Here is a 20,847-nt window from a genome sequence, read left to right on the forward strand (position 1 = left end):
GTTGGTCCCAGCTCTCTGCAAGTCATTCACTAGGTTCCCCCGTGTGGGTCTGGGATTTTTGCTCACTGTTCTTGTGATCATTTTGACCCCACGGGATGAGATCTTGTGTGTAGTCCCAAATCAAGGGAGATTATCAGTGGTCCTGTATGTCTTCCATTTTCTAATTATTGCTCCCAGAGTTGATTTCTTCACACCAAGCTGCTTGCCTATTGCAGATTCAGTCTTCCCCAGCCTGGTGCAGGGCTACAATTTTGGTCCTGGTGTCCTTCGACAGCTCTTTGGTCTTCACCATAGTGGAGTTTGTAGTGTGACGGTTTGAGATTCTGGACAGGTGTCTTTTATACTGATAACAAATTCAAATAGGTGCCATTACTACAGGTAGGTCAGCAGTTCAAATCTCATCACCGACTCAAGGTTGACTCAGCCTTCCATCCTTCTGAGGTGGGTAAAATGAGGACCCGAATTGTGGGGGCAATATGCTGGCTCTGTTTAAAAGTGCTATTGCTAACATGCTGTAAGCTGCCCTGAGTCTGAGGAGAAGGGCGGCATAAAAATTGAATGAATGAATGAATGAATGAATGAATGAATGAATGAATGAATGAATGAATGAATAAATAAATAAATGAGTGGAGGACAGAGGAACCTCTTAAAGAAGAAGTTACAGGTCTGTGAGAGCCAGAAATCTTGCTTGTTTGTAGGTGACCAAATACTTATTTTCCACCATAATTTGCAAAGAAATTCGTTAAAAATCAGACAATGTGATTTTCTGGATGTGTTGTCTCATGTTGTCTCTCATGGTTGAGGTCTACCTATGATATCAATTACAGGCCTTTCTCATCTTTTTAAGTGGGAGAACTTGCACAATTAGTATCTGACTAAATACTTTTTCCCCCATTGTAATTCTCCAGTTTATCCCATCCAGAATGCAATTTGTGAGAGGAAACTTAGACATTTATAAATAAAACACGCCTGAGTCAACAGACTCTAGAAGCTATTGATGGGTATTCACATTACTCCAGTTATATGATCAGGTTCGAAAGGTTATTTGATATGAATGTTCAGGTGCATAATCACTTGTGGCACTTGTAATAGTATGTAGCAATGACTTTGAGACACAGGGGAAGCGATGGCCAGATAAGACAGGGCATAGTCCACAGTTGTATAACGGACAGATTAAGAACCTCAGAAGTTTTCAGACAATAAAGGAGATGGTGGGAGATTTGTACTTTCAGGCTTAGAAGGTTCTGTTTTGGCAATCTTACATTTAAATAGAATTAGCTCATCTGGTCTATATTTTTAATCTGGTCTAACTAGGACTGACACATCAGGAACAGCATTAACAGAATGCACTTACTAAGTTTGTAATTCTGGGAGCTTTAGGAAACCAGGTTTCCTGCTTTACTTTCCCTTGGACCAGTTTCATTGATTGGGAAAGCCTTTCAATTTTGAATAATATCTGTTTATCTTTAGTCATCATGCTGTAAGAGACAACTGGTTCCCTTTCAAAAGGACCAAGTAATATTTTCCTTCTGTTGGTGAAACATTTATCTACACTTCCTGGTGTCAAGGTCAGAGATAAGGCAGAAGAAACCTGGCGACTGTCCAAGGTAGAGGAAGCATTCTGGAGTGTATGAGCTGATGTAATGTTATTTAGAAAGGTTCTCACATTTTGGTATTGTTGGTTTGCTAAAAAAAAACAACTGAATCATTGTCTGGCAATTATAGTTCAATTTAATATGAACAATGGTCAATGGCTATGAAGTAGTTGGCTTAGAAAAAAGGGACAGTCTATGGAAATTTATCTTCCCAGTTATACTATTATTACAAAAAGTCAGAACTTATTATAGTGTTGCAAACTTATTTAGGTGAGATGGGTGGTATAGAAATTTAATAAATAATTAAATGTTCATATTGATATATCAGGTTCGTTTTATTATCTGAGCTTAATGGAACACAACATTTGATATTTACTGGCTTCTTATTAATTAGAGAGTCGAGAATAATCAAAGGTTTTCTTCAGATACTCACTTTTTACAGAAATAATCAAATAATTAAAAGGCAATATATTCTTCAGAATAGCCGGTGTGCAAAGGGTCCATAATTTTCATTACGGAGAAAATTTGACATTTAATCCGATTGCTGGGAGAATACTTTATAACTGCTTATTGAAGATTGTCCTCAGTAGAAAACGTCTGAAACGAAGAACTCATTAATCTACAGTTGTTTTGTAGCCTTGACTGCTTTCAAAGGTCCAGAGCTGGTCCTGTGTTGTTGTTGTTTTCCTACCCACTGTTGTGAGTGATCCTCGTCCACCTCAGGTCATGCCTGATTCTGAAGACCACGAACCAGGCCCCTCAGGATATCCTGGGCCAAGGGGGCTGGCAAAGGAAACTGAGGCTGAGAGTGAGGCAGACAGTGACTGGGGAGAGCCAGAAGGGGCTGATGTTACAAGGGGAGATTGGTCTCTGTCAGATAGTCAGGAAGTCTTATTAAGGGATCATACGTGGATTAATGATACATGAAGTATTGTATCTTTTCTAGGTCAATTATCTTTAATAGTTACATAATATTGTTAAAATCATTCATTGGATTGACAAAGCTCAAAACTGGAATTGGGAAAAGACCAGTAAGTAGACAGGTTCCTTAGAACCTCTCCAATAGACTGCCCACGTATGCTCCAGACAGCTGTTCCTCATGAGGTTTTCCACAGGTTTGAGCACCAGGAGATGACAGGATCTGTCACTTTGCTGACAATCCCAGAGCTTTTTAAATGCAAGTTTAAGTTCAAACATCAACCAAAAATATTAATTAAAATTAAGCTTGCGAACTTAAAAGAATTTAAAATAAAGAACAAAAACCTACAAGTGTATTTTGGTCTAGGAAAGTTATCAATGGATTAAGGGTCCAAATACATTAGAGATATTTTTACTCTAAAGTTTTGGAATTTATTATAAAAATTAACAAATTGTCCTGGGAAACAGTTTTATTTTTGCTATTCTAGTATTGCAAGTGATGATTTTAGAAACTGAAAATCAGAGGTTACTAAAGATTTTTAACAGAATACAAGCATTGTGTTAGCCAAAACATAAAATAAATAAAATACAGTATATATTCTTAACTGGCGGTGAAATCTACTTACCTTCCCTACTGGTTCGGAAGCACACGATTTGCTAGCGATTTGCTTGGAAGCTCGTTTTGTTCATGTGTGAAGCATCATGCACTTTTTTACCCTCTGCACATGCACAAAGGCTTTGTGCATGCACAGAGGGTTAAAAAAAGAAAATGGCAGCATCCAGGCAGGTGGGCAGAACCTCGTGCTGGCGCTACCAGTTCTCCGAACTACTGGCAGTCACCACTACCGGTACACCTGAATCAGGCAGAACTGGTAGCATTTCACCCCTGTTCTTAACTCTGTGTATGTGTACATGTCTTGCACATAATCTCTGTTTTGCCTTGTCCACTTTTAACTTGAAAATTATCCATAAATAACTTGCATTAATTATGTTCAGAGATGTTTCACATACACATGGAGAGTAGAAATGTCCCATTTTTATGGTAACAGACAATGTGTCAGGCCAAAAGCCATCATGTGGAGTTAGGGGCTTTGGCCTGCCAAAGTAACACAGTATTAGGGGAATTGGGTATTAGGGGAATGAAAGAAAAGTTACTAGCCACAACAAATTCCTTTCTTAAGAGTCCAAGGTCATCTTTTGTTCTGCATCAACTGAACAAAAGAGGAAGTCGGTGGAATCCCTGCACTCGAACTGGTCCTTGTGATGAACTTGTGGGTATGGGATGAACCTTAACCTGGGTGGCATACTGGAAAGAAATTAATATTGGAATGGCAATGGCGTGACCAACATGGCTCTGATAATAAATTGAACCTTCTGTGAGAGAACTGGATTGGAATCTAATTTATTTCTCAGATGCTATTTGGGGCATTGACACAATGTATACATTTTCCATCATGATTCAAAACAAAAAGGTTAACATTTATTCTTTGATATTCATTCCTCTAATTTTAATCTTTCTCTATCTTACCTTCACATCTGCATTAAGGTTTTGGAGACACTGGACCGGGTCCAAGGATATCCATATTAACAGCAGGATAATATCAGCCAGGACTAACAGTGATAACATCACCAGCAGCTGAAAATCTTTGATAATCTGCAATGCAAATCTATATATACCGTATATATAAAAGCGAAAACCACTCATGCCATAATCACAAAACCTACAAACTTGAAATTTGCCATGTGCTTCTAGGCGCTCATTAAGAAAGGAAATAACCATCGGGAGGGGGTCATGCACACATGCGCAGGAGGCGGGGGTGATTAGGATGAAAAAATACCCAGGCAGCGCCGGGTCATCAATTAGTATTCAATATGCCCATTTCATGGGGTATTTATAATTTCTTTACAAAAAGTGTGATAGTTTTCTTTTGAATTGATAACTATCATTCTGATTGTTTCTTTAGTAATTCTTAAGGGCCATTGTGGATTATTCACCTCTCTGAAGCCCTCCTCCCAAATCAAGTCCCCCTCAAGGTCAACAATCTAATGATGCCACTTTCTTTCTGCACAGAATTATAGAAGTTAGAAATATAGAGTGATCTAGTATAGTGGGATAAAATATAATTAACACATACAAAATATAGGATTAATAACAATAGCAAAAACTGATGCAAGCGTAGGTACTCTCTTCTAAGTCCAGCAATAAAACCTGTTAAATCAAGGCTTTGCAAAGGAACAGCAAAAGAAAGGAAAGATGGAAATTTGCTTAGACAGACTCATAATTATATAGACTAAAGATCAAAACAAGATATACCCAAAATAGACAAAAATGAAGCATCAATCTAAAATTAGATTTTAATTTAATTTAATGCATTAGATTTATAAGCCACCCTTTTCCAAATTGCCGGATTGTTGTAAGAAACAACTCTTGTTAACTTTTACTGGAAATATTTTTGAAATGATTTTTAGTAAAAAATACTGCCTAGAACAGTGATGGCGAACCTTTTTTTCCCTCGGGTGCCTAAAAAGCATGGGCCTGCATTATCGTGTATGCGCAACTGCCCACATCCATAGTTCAATGTTTGGGGAGAGCAAAAACAGCTTCCCCCGCCCCCCGGAGGCCCTCTGGAGGCTGGAAACTGCCTGTTTCCCAACTTCTGGTGGGTCCAGTAGGCTTGTGTTTCGCCCTCCCCAGGCTCCAAAGGCTTCCCTGGAGCCGGGGGAAGGTAAAACTGCCCTCCCCCATCCCCCCAGATGCTCTCTGGAAGCTAAAATGCCCTCCCAGAGCCTCTGTGTGAGCCAAAAATCAGCTGGCCAGCAAACACATCATGTTGGAGCTGAACTAGGACAACAGCTCATGTGTCAGCAGATATGGCTCCTGTGCCACCTGTGGCACCTGTGCCATAGGTTCGCCATCCCTGACCTAGAACATAAAAACCACCACAAACATATAAAAAGAAAAAACAGAAAAGAAAAAAACAGAAGTGCAGAAAGGAAGAACAAAAAGAAATAGGAAGATAAAACTTTGGATTGCCTTTCCAGCAAATATAAGCACAATTACTAAAGTATGTCTTACTCTATGATCACAAAAAAAGGTCCACTCTTTTGTAGTATCTCATTTTTTCTAATCAAAACTACAAATTATAATTGCGTTTTTCCACTTTATGCAAAAATTCTCCAATGAGGACCTAGTCAGTTATGATTTTTGCTGGAAATGTTGATGATTATCACATTTATATGAATAAAATGGGAAATAATAAATAATAATACATGTAGAAATTAATTCCAATAAGGTTTATAAAGTTGTATAAACATAAAGTTGTAAGACACAAAACAGATGAAACCTAACAAAAGACCATACTGCTTAGACATTGAACTAAATTTTTGGGAGCGTGGAGCAAATAAATCTATTCATATAGATTAGATTAATTCTGGCATTTGATGCAGACTGTAAATATTGTCACTGAGGTAAATTGGAATTCACCACTCCAAGTCTATCATTCAACACAGTGATAACCAACAGTTTTCTCTTAGGATGACAGTAGAAACCTTCTATAGGTCAGTTTTATCAGGCATCTTGTTCTCTCTTCTCCCCTCCTTTCCACATAAAACTAAAATAAATGGCTAACAATCCTATTTTTATTCAGTATATTGCGTGTCCATGTATCTGTTCATTTGTCAACATAATATGAACTCTTATTATGGCAGGAAACCATTCTGCTGGGCAAAGCACTACTCTTGCCTCTTTTAGGCTTTCAACCAGGCACCTTTTTCCTTTTGCAACTATTCCAGTTTTAAGAACACGATAGAGCCTTCTTATTTATGAGGGTGAGCAAAGTAATGTCTTGCTTGAACCAGTGATTGGGAGGAAGGATGAGGCAAAAAATGAACCATAATGTCTAATTGTATCTGGTTTCTATGTGTCTAAATAGAAACCATGTAGAATTGCAGTCAAATTTACTAATAAAATTGTGTGCATTTTCCCCCAGAACAGTTGGGTTGCAGTAGATACTGATCTGTGCTTAGAAGCAATGTTCCCTCTAATTTTTTTTCGGTGTGGGCGGAAAAGTATAGTGTCTGAGCGGCAAGCCCTTTGGGACTGGGCAGTATAGAAGTATAAATAAATAAATAAATAAATAAACAAACAAGAAAAAAATCCCTTCTTTTTTATTAAAAGAAATTAATAATAAAACAAAACCAAAATCTATTACTATTACTACTATCTTCTCCTCTTTTTCCATCCCTGTCTCCTCCCCCTTGTGTGTGTGTGTGTGTGTGAACTCCTGAACCATTTCCAATAACAGATGAGGGCTATTGGAAATGGTTCAAGAGTTCACACACACACACACATGCGAGGCTGGGTTTTTTTTTCTCTGTTATTATTTGGGTGCTTTTTACCATATGCTTTTAATCAAGAGTCATTTCTCTCTCTCCCCCTCTTGCTCTCTCTCTCTTTTTCTCACTTTCTCTCTCCCTCTCTTTCTATCTCGCTCTGTCTGTTGCTCTCTCTCTCGCTCTCTCGCTCTCTTTCTCTCTCTCTCAAGAGCAATTTTTAAAAAACCAGCCTTCACACAAACCTCAGCATGGCAGCAACAAACCAGTCAGAACAGAGTTAGAAGGGACTTTGCAGGTCATCTAGTTCAACCGCCTGTCCAACCAGGAGGCCCTTACATCTGCCTCTACCTACCATGTTTCCCCCAAAATAAGACTCTGTCTTATATTTTTTTGAACCCTGAAATAAGTCCTTGGCCTTATTACCATGCACTCAAAAGCCTGATTGGGCTTATTATCAGGGAATGTCTTATTTGGGGGAAAACAGGGTAGGATCGAACTTGCAACCTCCTGATTGCAGGGCAACAGCAGCTAGTTAGAAGAAATGTCCCATCTGGATGCCAGATTGTTGGAAGAAATGTCTGGGTTCAGTTCCAAGTGGGGGAAAAGACATTGGAAACATGGAGACTGCTTGGAAAGATGGTTTAATGGTGTACAGAAGCATATGGCTCGAGTTCCTGAACAGAAAATGTGATCACATGTTTCAAGATATTGAGTGAAGAAGGGGGAAATAGGGGCAAGATTTTGTTGGTTTTCTGTTCCTGTGTAAGTTTTGTTGGTTTCCTGTTCCTGTGTAAGAAATGTATTCTGATTGGTTGTCAGACTCCTAGTGAATGGTGTGTGTGTGTGTCTTAGCTAACTTTGTAGGCTGTCCTTTGAACCTTGCTGGCTGATGTAATCTTCCCAGGTGCCATGTGGTGAGATGGGAAAAGGGCCCATTGACAAAAGTGGGGGGGGTGAGTTTGTGCCTCTCTAAGTGTCTACTTGTCTTTTAGGTGAAATATTCTGTTTTTTTAATATTTTCTAAAATATTTCATTTTCTAGGAGAGGGGTGGTTTTTTTCCTTCTAACAATCTCCCCTTTTTGCCAGAATATGTGGGTGGAGCACACAATATTGGCGAAATACTAAAAATCGATCAGATTAGGGAGACTTGATAGGTGCTTAAGAACTATCACCAAAAAATCCAGCTTTGCTCTTCTTTCTGTGAGCAGGACTTACCACTCTTTTGTCTGGAACTTTTTGAGTGAATACTCTGTATAAACGCCAACTCTTTCCCAGAATAGGGCCCAAAGCCAAGGAACCACTTACGTATAATATACAAATTCTAACCTGTTGGAATGGGAAAGATCCATCAGTCTAAATACAAAATTACATGGTAGGGGAGATTTGGAATATTCCTGGATGAATGATATGCAACCTATTCTAGAAGACATATTTTCAAACAAACAGAAATATTTTCACACAAACAGAAAATAGATGATCCAGCAAATTAATAATTAAAGCTCCAAGATGTTCCTAAAATTCAAGCTGTAACCACAACTGGATAGAATAGGCGTTGATTGCTTACCTGAACGCCTCTTCTACGATGAGCGGTTAAAGCAGTCACGCGGGTTGCTCGCTGTCCAATCCGTCGAGGACAGAGCCTAGTCTTTAAAAAGCCAACTGTCATAATGGTCGTCTCCAATTGTCATAACGGTCATCTCCAACTGTCATAACCGTCATCTCCAACTGTCATAAGGGTCATTTCCAACTGTCATAACGGTCGTCTCCAACTGTCATAAAGAGTCATCCCCAACTGTCATAACGGTCGCCTCCAACTGTCATAACGGTCGTCTCCAACTGTCATAACGGTCGCCTCCAACTGTCATAACGGTCGTATCCAATTGTCATAACGGTCGCCCTAAACTGTCATAACGATCATTTCCAACTGTCATTAACGGTGGCCCCCAACTATCATAACGGTCATTTCCAACTGTCATAACAGTTGTCTCCAACTGTCATAACAATGATCTCCCACTGTCATAACATTCGTCCCCAACTGTCATAACAGTCATTCCCAACTGTCATAATGGTCATTGCCAACTGTCATAACGGTCGTCTCCAACTGTCATAACGGTCATCTCCAACTGTCATAACGGTCGCCCCCAACTGTCATAATGGTCATTTCCAACTGTCATAACGGTCGTCTCCAACTGTCATAACGGTCGGCCCCAACTGTCATAACGGTCATCCCCAACTGTCATAACATTCGTCCCCAACTGTCATAACGGTCGCCCCCAACTGTCATAACGGTCATCTCGAACTGTCATAACGGTCGTCCTCAACTGTCATAATGGTCATCCCCAACTGTCATAACGGTCATTTCCAACTGTTATAATGGTCGTCTCCAACTGTCATAAGGGTCGCCGCCAACTGTCATAAAGGTCGTCTCCAACTGTCATAATGGTCGTCTACAACTATTATTATTATTATTATTACTATTATTATTATTATTTATTCGATTTGTATGCCGCCCCTCTCCGAAGACTCGGGGCGGCTCACAACATGTAACAACAAATCATAAATAATCCAACAGTTTTTTAAATGTTTAAAGATTTAAAAGACCCCATATACTAACAGACATACACACACGCATACCATATATAAATTAAACATGCCCAGGGGGAGATGTTTCAATTCCCCCATGCCTGACGACAAAGGTGGGTTTTAAGGAGTTTACGGAAGGCAGGAAGAGTAGGGGCAATCCTAATCTCCGGGGGGAGTTGGTTCCAAAGGGCCGGTGCCGCCACAGAGAAGGCTCTTCCCCTGGGGCCCGCCAACCGACATTGTTTAGTTGACGGGACCCGGAGAAGGCCCACGCTGTGGGACCTAATCGGTCGCTGGGATTCGTGCGGCAGTAGGCGGTCTCGGAGATATTCTGGTCCAGTGCCATGAAGGGCTTTAAAGGTCATAACCAACACTTTGAATTGTGACCGGAAATTGATCGGCAGCCAATGCAGACTGCGGAGTGATGGAGAAACATGGGCATACATAGGTAAGCCCATGACTGCTCTCGCAGCTGCATTCTGCACGATCTGAAGTTTCCGAACACTTTTCAAAGGTAGCCCCATGTAGAGAGCATTACAGTAGTCGAACCTCGAGGTGATGAGGGCATGAGTGACTGTGAGCAGTGAGTCCCGGTCCAGATAGGGCCGCAACTGGTGCACCAGGCGAACCTGGGCAAACGCCCCCCTCGCCACAGCTGAGAGATGGTCATAATGGTCACCCCAAAATGTCATAACGGTTGCCTCCAACTGTCAAAACTGTCGGCAACTGTCATAATGCTTGTCTCCAACTGTCATAACGGTCGTCTCCAGCTGTCATAACGGCCGTCTCCAACTGTCATAACGGTCATTTCTAACTGTCATAACAGTCATTTCCAAATGTCATAACAATCATCTCCAACTGTTATAACGGTCGTCCCCAACTGTCATAACAGTCACCCAAAACTGTCATAACGGTTGCCTCCAACTTTCATAACTGTTGCCCGCAACTGTCATAACGGTCATTTCCAACTGTCATAATGATCGTTTCCAACTGTCATAACGGTTGCCCCCAACTGTCATAAGGGTCGCCGCCAACTGTCATAACGGTCATCTCCAACTGTCATAATGGTCATCTCCAACTGTCATAATGGTCATTTCCAACTGTCATAACGGTCATTTCCAACTGTCATAAAGGTCGTCTCCAACTGTCATAACGGTCGTCTCCAACTGTCAGAACAGTCATCTCCAACTGTCATAACTGTCATCTCCAACTGTCATAACAGTTGCCCCCAACTGTCATAACGGTGATATCCAACTGTCATAACGGTCATCTCCAACTGTCATAACGGTTGTCTCCAACTGTCATAATGGTCACCTCCAACTGTCATAACGGTCATCACCCAATTGTCATAACAGTCATCGCCCAACTGTAATAACGGTGGTCCCCAACTGTCATAATGGTTGCCTCCAACTGTCAGAACAGTGTCCCCCAACTGTCATAACAGTCGTATCCAACTATCATAACGGTTGCCCCCAACTGTAATAATGGTTGTCTCCAACTGTCATAACAGTCATCTCCAACTGTCATAACGGTCATCCGCAACTGTCATAACGGTCGTCCCCAACTGTCATGACGGTCGCCCCCAACTGTCATAACAGTGGTCTCCAACTGTCATAACGGTTGTCTCCGTCATAACAGTCACCCCCAACTTTCATAACGGTCATTGCCAAATGTCATAACGGTCATCTCCAACTGTCATAATGGTCATCTCCAACTGTCATAACGGTCGTTTCCAACTGTCATAACGGTCGTCTCCAAATGTTATAACGGTCGTCCCCAACTGTCATAATGGTCACCCCAAACTGTCATAACGGTTGCCTCCAAATGTCAAAACTGTCTCCAACTGTCATAACGGTCGTCTCCAACTGTCATAACGGTCGTCTCCAGCTGTCATAACGGCCGTCTCCAACTGTCATAACAGTCATCTCCAACTGTCATAACAGTTATCCCCAACTGTCATAACGGTCGTCCCCAACTGTCATGACAGTCGTCTCCAACTGTCATAACAGTCATCTCCAACTGTCATAACGGTCATCCCCAACTGTCATAACGGTCGTCCCCAACTGTCATGACGGTCGCCCCCAACTGTCATAACATTCGTCTCCAACTGTCATAACGGTCGTCTCCGTCATAACGGTCACCCCCAACTGTCATAACGGTCATTGCCAAATGTCATAACAGTCATCTCCAACTGTCATAACGGTCGTTTCCAACTGTCATAACGGTCGTTTCCAACTGTCATAACGGTCGTCTCCAACTATCATAATGGTCATCCCCAACTGTCATAACAGTCGCCACCAACTATCATAACGGTCATTTCCAACTGTCATAACAGTCGTCTCCAAATGTCATAATGGTCATCCCCAACTGTCATAACGGTCGTCCACAACTGTCATAACGGTCGCCCCAACTGTCATAACGGTCATCTCCAACTGTCATAACGGTCATCGTCAAATGTCATAATGGTCATTTCCAACTGTCATAACGGTCATATCCAACTGTCATAAAGGTCGTCTCCAACTGTCATAAAGGTCGTCTCCAACTGTCATAACGGTCGTCTCCAACTGTCATAACTGTCGTCTCCAACTGTCATAACGGTAATTTCCAACTGTCATAACGGTCATCTCCAACTGTCATAACGGTCACCTCGAACTGTCATAATGGTCATCTCCAACTGTCATAACGGTCGTCTCCAACTGTCATAACTGTCATCTCCAACTGTCATAACGGTCATCTCCAACTGTCATAACGGTCATTGCCAACTGTAATAATGGTCATCTCCAACTCTCATAACGGTCGTCTCCAACTCTCATAACGGTTGCCCCCAACTGTCATAAGGTTCGCCGCCAACTATCATAACAGTCGCCTCGAACTGTCATAACGGTCATCTCCAACTGTCATAACGATCATTTCCAACTGTCATAACGGTCGTTTCCAACTGTCTTAACGGTCGTCCCCAACTGTCATAACGGTGTCTCCAACTGTCATCACGGTCATTTCCAACTGTCATAACGGTCATTTCCAACTGTCATAATGGTCATTTCCAACTGTCTTAACGGTCATCCCCAACTGTCATAACGTTCTCCGCCAACTGTCATAACAGTCATCTCCAACTGTCATAACGGTCACCCCCAACTGTCATAACGGTCATCTCCAACTGTCATAACGGCCATCTCCAACTGTCATAACAGTCATTTCCAACTGTCATAACAGTCATTTCCAACTGTCATAACGGTCGTCTCCAACTGTCATAATGGTCGTCTCCAACTGTCATAACGGTCATCTCCAACTGTCATAACGGTCATCGCCCAACTTTATTTCTACAGTGTCCGGGTCATAATCTCGCAGGTCTAAGTCACACAGGATAATAGCCAAGCGGTGAGGTGGAACCACTCTGGATTTGGATGGAGAGAGGCGCCCTGCTGCAACATATCCTCTGAAACAGGGAGTCGCCAGGGGTCCTGGACAGACAGACATTGTATGTCCGTGAACCAGGGCCAGCGTGGCCAGTGAGGGGCTATCACAATCACCTGGGCCTTCTCAAGGGTGACCTTGTAGATCACATCTGGGAGAATTGGAATTGGAGGGAAGGCGTAAAGCTGCACTTGAGGCCAAGGGATTCTGAGTGCGTTGGTCGCCTCCACTCCCGGGGATGGGAACCTGGAGAAGAATTGAGGGAGTTGAGCATTGGCCTTGGTCGCAAATAGGTCTAGCGATGGGTGACCAAACCTGTGGCAGATTTGCTGAAACAGAGGCTCCACTCTCCTGGGTCTAGAGTCGACCGGGGGAGCCAATCCGCTTGTACATTGAGGACTCCCGATATGTGGTCGGATTTTAACGACTGAAGATGCTTCTCTGCCCAGAGACCCAACTTCAGGGCTTCTCTCATCAGGGTCTTGGACCTGGTGCCCCCTTGTCTGCAAATATGACTCTTTGTGGCTATATTGTCCGTGAGAATCAGAACATGTTGATTGATGATGTGCGGTTTGAATTGTTCGAGGGCCAAAGACACTGCTCTCAATTCCAGCCATTTTTTTTTCTTTCATTCATTTTGTCTACAAATGACAAATGAAAAGTGGGGTCTGGTGAACTTCCAGTCTTGCAAAGCAACGCCTGCTTGCAGGGCAAACAACTTTACCTGTATCCAGAGGGAGGAGGACTCCTGTACCTGTCTGAAGAAAAGGTCCCCAGTGGGGTCTGGGGAACTTCCAGTCTTGCAAAGCACCGCCTGCTTGCAGGGCGAACGCTATTTCCTGTATCCAGAGGGAGGGGGACTCCTGTACCTGTCTGAAGAAAGGGTCCCCAGTGGGGTCTGGGGAACTTCCAGTCTTGCAAAGCAACACCTGCTTGCAGGGTGAACGCTATTTCCTGTCTCCAGAGGGAGGGGGATTTGTGCAACGTGCAGATTGGTTGGGTGCAAAAAGTTCATGTATAAATGATCAATCGAGCCATTCAAGTAATTAAAAAGTGCAATGGCTAACAACTTGTAAGCCGGCCAGACTCTAAGAAGAATTGTGGCATAAAAATCGAAAAAATAAATAAATACATAAAAGGGTGGACAGACACTTTTGTCTCGCTACTGACCTCTGTAACTCGTACTTTTGGGTCCACCTCTGGGCCACTTTCTTTCAATTTCTTTCTGTGCATTTCCTTTTATTCTATATATAGAAAAGCCACTAGAGCCAATTCCTATCTCTGCATCTCTTTCTTCTATGTAATCTGAAGCCACTAGTGCTCTCTGAAATTTAATTTTGGTTCAAATAAGGGGCGACTTCATGTATCTGATTTTGATGTTTTTTCTGTCTAATACAAAGGCTCTACTGCTGCATGGGCATTTAAGTTTTACAAGGCATTTTTTCTCTATTTCTAGTTCAACCTGAACGCCGCATCTTCATCTGTTCCTTGGACCAGTGTCACCGCAGGCCTTCAAACATGAAGAAAGCTGCAAAAAAGGGACATGGCCGTGCTGCTGCTGCTGCTGCTAGTGATGGAGCTGGTGCTGCAGGGGCAGGTAGAGGGCGTGTAACACCTGCGTCTCCTACCCCTTCCTCTGGGGCAAGAAGTTGGAGATGACATGGCATGCAGCGCTACCTCTTCCTTGTTATTGCCTTCTACACACTCCACCAGATCTGCGTGTTCATTGCCTGAGTCATCACCCCCCTCCAAAGCAGCAAGGCCATCTCACCCAGAAGCAGCGGAGTCTTTAATGCTGTTCTCTGAGGTGCCCATGGCATCATCGAGGAAGACCACGATCGATGACGATGAGACCCAGATCCCCGCTCCTGCAGCTTACTGCAATGTGGAGTCTGAGAAGGAGGCTAGCGGGGAGGGGTCGGTGGAAGAAGATGACGAGGTGCTAGATCCCACGTAGACCGAAGGCCGACAGTTCAGAGGAGGAAGAGGCTCAGGTAGTCCCACAGCCCCAGGCAGCAAGCAGAAGCTGAGGGAGAAGGCTGCAAACCCTCAGCGCTGAGTCTGCTGGTACTACTGCCCACCGTGTCCAGGTGCTGAGCACGCCTCATGTGTCACAAAGAATCTTACCAGCATGGCATTTTTTCAAGCAGTTAGAAAAGAAGAAAAAGGTTGTTTGCAATCTCTGCCACCACTCCCTGAAGCGAGGGAGAGATCTTAATAATCTCAGCACCAGCTGCATGACCAGGCACCTGATTTCAAAACATGACCTTCGGTGGGGACAATACCTTAAAAGTATTCAAACACCTGGGTCTCCCTTTTCTGCTGTGGCTGCCTCGGACACTGCCAACACTCCCCCAACAACAGGGTCACCTGTTTGTCCCCAAAGGGACAATGATGGATCGCCACCAACACCAACACCAGCAGCAGCAGCAGCACCACCACCACCATCACCATCGCCAAGCGTGTCTCCACCGTCCCAGGGAAGCATTCATCAGCTGTCCACCCCTCAAAGTTTTGAGAGAAAGCGGAGGTTTGGGCCATCCCACCCACAAGCCCTGGCCCTAAATGCCAGCATTGCACAGCTGCTTGCATTTGAAATGCTACCCTACCGCCTGGTTGAGACACCAAGTTTCAGGAGATTTCTTAAATTGGCTGTCACACAATACTCTGTCCCCAACCGCTATTACTTTTCACGCAAGGCTATCTCTGCCCTGCACCAACATGTAGTGGAGAACATTCGGTGTGCACTGCAAAATGCTGTCAGTTCCCCCATCCACCTCACCACCGACACATGGACCAGCAAACATGGCCAGGGCAAGTACATTTCTCTCACTGTCCACTGGGTGAATGTAATGGCGGCCGGGAATGAGGTGGGAAGCAGTTCAGCACATATCCTTCCACCACCCAGGATTACTGGACATCAGTCAGTGCCTGCTGTTGCCTCCTGCTCCTACTCTGCTTCCCCGTCTTCTTCCTCCACACCCAGTAAGCACACTGCAGGAGGGGTCATCACTGACAGAAGAATCCGTCTATCCACAGTCAACGTGGATGTACTGACATTTCTTAAAATGAACCAGGCGTGGTTAACCGACGGTGTTGCTGTGCCACCACCACCTGAGTGAATGGTAAGAGCGTTCGCTACCACCACCACCACCCTCACAGACAGTTGTAAAATTCATGTTATGTATATATAGTCAGTTATATTTTTATGGTGAAAGTTTGGGTATAGTTTGTGTTTGACTAAAGTTTGTGTTCAATAAACCTATTTTTTGCACAGATTTGTTCTGAGAACCTGTAATGTACATTTGGGTCAACCACAGGGACACCTTCTTTCTCTGCCTCTCTTTTGCTGTGCAAAATCTGGTTGGTGGCTGCTGTTGCGTCCTCCTGCTACTCTGCGTCCCCCTGTTCACTCTCTCTAAATGTAATTTTGGGTCAACCGCAGGACCACCTTCTTTCTCTGCCTTTCCTTTTCTATGCAAGACAGAGCCACTAGCGCTGACTCTCAATTTAATTTGTGGGCAACCGCAGGACCACCTTCTTTCTCTGCCTTTCCTTTTCCTATGCAAGACAAAGCCACTAGCGCTCTCTCTAAATGTAATTTTGGGTCAACCGTAGGAACACCTTCTTTCTCTGCCTTTCCTTTTCCTGTGTAATGTAAAGCCTTCGGAGTCTTCGTGGAGGGGCGGCATACAACTCTAATAAAGTATAAACTATGAAGATGCCATGGGTGATGACGAGGTGCCAGATCACTACTAGTGGACTGGAAACCCTCAGTGTTCAGTCTGCTGTAACTACTGCCTACAGTGGCCAGTGACCCAGCGCGCCACAGAGCGCACGCCCTCCAATCATACAGAACTGCTGTGCAAAATCTGGTGGGTGGCTGCTATTGCGTCCTCCTGCTACTCTGCGCCCCCTGTTCACCCTCTTGCAAATGTAATTTTGGGTCAACCAGAGGACCACCTTCTTTCTCTGCCTTTCCTTTTCCTGTGTAATCTAAAGCCACTAATGCTCTCTCTAATTTTGGGTCAACCGCAGGACCACCTTCTTTCTCTGCGTTCCTTTTCTACACAAGACAAAGCCACTAGCACTGACTCTCAATTTAATTTGTGGGCATCCGCAGGACCCCCTTCTTTCTCTGCCTTTCCTTTTCTATGCAAGACAAAGCCTCTAGCGCCGACTCTCAATTTAATTTGTGGGCAACCGCAGGACCACCTTCTTTCTCTGCCTTTCCTTTTTCTGTGTAAGCTGAAGCCTCAAGTTGTTACTTCTAGTCACAGCGGCCAGAGACCGATGGTGTCACAGAGCGCATGGCATTCCATCACACGGAATTACTGTGAAAAAGGTGATGCCTGCTACTCTGCGTCCCCGTTCACCCTCCTGCAAATTTAATTTGTGTGGGCAAGCACAGGGCTGCGCTGCCTTCCGCGGCTCTATTTTTTTTAAAGTTTAAAGTTCGGTTCGGAGTTCTGTGACATCACCCAGATTTTTTGCAAAGTCCGCCCGAATCCGCCGAACCCGAACTTCGTTGAGTTCGCCCATCACTACTTGCTAGGACAGGAGTTCTCCAACTATGGATTTGAACCCCTTCCCAAGAAACACCAGCAACTTCAGTAAAGGGTTACAATTTTTTAAAAATCAGATGAAGCTTGCCAAGCCAGAGTGGGAGTCAACCAAACCTTGCTCTGAACTTTGTTCTTTACTTATGCAAATTTGAAGTATGGAGACGCAATATTACAAATTTGGAGAACTGAGATATACAGATTAAAGATTAAAAATATTAGTATATTTGATTCTTGTTCAACCCCATCTCCAAAGAGATAATTAATGATGAAGTTCATTCATAGATAGATAGATAGATAGATAGATAGATAGATAGATAGATAGATAGATAATCCACATATAAAGCTGCTGCCTCACAAGGTAGACCCCACAGGTTCAAATCCTGGTAAGGGTATGACTAGCTGAAGAGAGCAAAAGAGCTCGAAATAGATCTATAATAGTTTCCCTTCCTTTTCATTATCAGCAGAAATATGTTATTTATACATACGTACATACATACATACATACATACATACATACAATTTGCACACCGCCTGCTCCTGATTATGGTATAAACCAGCGGTCCCCAAACTATGGCCCGGGGGCCACATGCGGCCCACTGAGGCCATTTATCCGGCCCGCGGGTGATGACAGGAGCACAGGATGCGTCCATATCCTGTGCTCCTAGCCACTGTTCCCTCTAGCCTGTGTGGTCGCATGGCTGCGCAGGCAAAAAACAATCTCCTAGAGCCGGCGCCATTTCTCCCGCCCAACAGCTGATCTGCTGTCGGCCGGGAGAAACTCCCGTGTGCTCTGAGCCCCACTCAGCTTCTCTGGCTCTGTCTGGGGACCACGCCCCGCCCACTCCTACCGATATTCTTCCTGCCACCGGAAGAAACAGGAAGCAACCCCCCCCTCCAGGAAACAAGAGGCAGCGGTTGGATGGCCTTGTCACCTGTGCGCAGAAGCAGTGCCCTGAGGTAAAAGCGGCGTAGACATGCGCCTACACCAGAGCTGTCACCTTGCCCTCTCTCCACCTTTCCCATAAGTTGACTTGTGGGGAGTCTCATTTTTTCAGCAGAGAGAGAGAGAGACGCACCCCCTCAAGTTCATGGCCGGGCACAGACGTTTTGTGAGAGAGAGGGAAAAGAGAGAAGGAAAGAAAAAGGAAAGAGGGTGAGGGAAATAGAAGTGGAGAGGAATGAAGGAGGGAGGGAGGGAGGGAGGGAGGGAAGGAAGGAAGGAAGGAAGGAAGGAAGGAAGGAAGGAAGGAATGGAGGGACAGAGGAAGGAAGGACTGTTAATTTTTTTTAAATTTTCTCAGCATACATTCAAACAACACAGTGTACCATCTAATTTTCAATGAATAAAATGCGGTATTAGTAACTAATATCAATCATCAAAAAAGTTTTTTTCTAATTTTATCATCCAGTTACATTCATTTTCTTTTAATTAAATTCCCTCCTTAATGTTCCTTCAAAAAGTACCACAACAATTATATTTCTAACTTATTACCCATTATGCCAAAGTGCTTCCTTCTTTCTTTATACATTTTTCTATAAGCCAAGAAAACCTTTTATAGCCAATCAAATGTTAACAAAAGAAAATTAAAAACAAAACATAAACATATATGAATTTCAGATTTCTCCCCCCCTGTAAATAGTATGTTCCCATTTTGTTTTTACTTTAAAATAAGGTATGTGCAGTGTGCATAGAGATTTGTTCATAGGGTTTTTTTTATAGTCCGGCCCTCCAACAGTCCAAGGGACAGAGAACTGACCTCCTGTGTAAAGAATTTGGGGACCCCTGGTATAAACATACCATAGCAAAGCCATTTTACTGCTGTGTCTCAGTTACTTCATCTCATCCTCAACCCACAAGTTTAAAACCTAAAGCTATATAAAATATGAAGACTTTGCTACCCATTTCTTCAGTGGGTGGAAGGGAAGGCCTTCTGCCCTTCTCTCACAAATGTATGGATCAAAAAAGTGAGAACAGTTATGGTCATGTATTGCCATATATCTACCCACATTGTGGTTAGAGAGGGACATTGGTTTGAAAGAGGAGTAAAAGGGGTCATTTATGTTAACACTGAGCAACTGTGTCTAAACAGAAGGGGAAGGACAAGACACCTGTCTACAAAGCTATTCTTTTAGCAGTTCCAAGAAGATTCCACCCCATTTGCACAGGGATACAGATACTCTGAGGGCACAGATAAACCCCTAGTTGCCTCAAGAGATCTCAGGGAGAATGCTAACGACCAGATGACTGCAAAGAAATATGACCGTTTGACCACCACCCAACTTGTCAGAACTAATCCTTCTATCATCCCCATCATTCAGACAGAACTGATTAAGCTTCTTGGATGAGAAGCTAAACTTCTTCCTCCTTTGCCTTTCTGAAAAGCATCCTTGAGACAACTATCCCACATCTAGGATTACCATATTTGAGCTGCAACATTGCACATAAACACCAGATGGCAGCAGAAGATACAGAAAACTAAATGGTACAAATACAGGCCTGATAAAAGGCGGGGTGTGGGGGAGTGTTCTCTGTATACCAGCAAATGTGGCTCTTTATCCAGTAGATGTGATTATGTGTTGTCAGATAGAAAGGTCAGATAGATTACTATTAAGCATATTTTACAAATTCATGCACATTTGTGTTGAAATTCAAGACAAATTTAACAGGAGTCTCTCACCTTAACTCAGTACACCCAAATCTACTTAATTTTGGAAATGCTTTTTTCTTTTTTTTCCCCTCTTGCATTTTTAATTTTTTTTCTTTTTGCATTATTGACAGGAACCTAAAATTCTAAATGTTAGCAACTTTTTAAAAAATGTTTAAAGGGCTTTGGAGATATCGATTCTGAAAGGAAAATATTGAAAAATAAAATCTTACTCATTTCTACATATTCCTCTGTATATCAGTAATCAGCTGTGTAACTATGTCACTAAGATCAATGCATAATAAATCTCACAATTGTTCTCAAAATGTGCATTCAACCTACTTGAATCAGCATCTCTAAGGATGGTCTGTTCAAAGGATTCTGTTTTTCAATTCCAAAGAGATATACACTACCGTAAGTCAAGCCACTGCCTAGGAGAGTCACAATGTTCAAGTTTGGGCTAGACATTTTCACAATCCTGTAGAGTAAAGGGGTGAAGAAGAGACAATGAGAAAAGGAGTTATTGGAAGAAATAACCGCATTACATTTTCCGTCTGAATCCGATATGTGCTACAAGTTTGTTTCTTGACACACTGTACCTGATTTCACTACTCTGCTTTTATTGATTGATTGATTGATTGATTGATTGATTGTTAGAGTTGAAAGGGACCATGCAGGTCATCAAGTCCCTGCCTGAGCCGGAAATCCTATAGCACCCCAGCTAGATGGCAGTCCAATCTCCAGAGTTGGGGAGTTCACAACCTCCACAGGCAGGCTGTTCCACTGGTTGA

General features: G+C 43.1%; 2 protein-coding genes across 3 annotated transcripts in view; one reads left to right on the forward strand and one right to left on the reverse strand.

Annotated features, from left to right (window-relative positions):
- CFAP91 (cilia and flagella associated protein 91) overlaps window positions 1-20,847 on the forward strand; it is a 514,242-nt gene that overhangs the window by 194,928 nt on the left and 298,467 nt on the right. The window lies entirely within an intron of this gene.
- Window positions 1-20,847, reverse strand: part of GPR156 (G protein-coupled receptor 156) — a 40,449-nt gene that overhangs the window by 11,712 nt on the left and 7,890 nt on the right. For both annotated transcript variants that reach the window (XM_070741902.1, XM_070741901.1), the window contains exons 4-6: window positions 20,399-20,534; window positions 8,065-8,175; window positions 4,042-4,167 (exon numbers count right to left, since the gene is read on the reverse strand). In XM_070741902.1, coding sequence (XP_070598003.1) covers window positions 4,042-4,167; window positions 8,065-8,175; window positions 20,399-20,534 — 373 coding nt within the window. The remainder of the gene's footprint in view (window positions 1-4,041; window positions 4,168-8,064; window positions 8,176-20,398; window positions 20,535-20,847) is intronic.

The sequence above is a fragment of the Erythrolamprus reginae genome, chromosome 2 (genome assembly GCF_031021105.1).
Source record: "Erythrolamprus reginae isolate rEryReg1 chromosome 2, rEryReg1.hap1, whole genome shotgun sequence".
In the NCBI taxonomy this organism is placed as follows: Eukaryota; Metazoa; Chordata; class Lepidosauria; order Squamata; family Dipsadidae; genus Erythrolamprus; species Erythrolamprus reginae.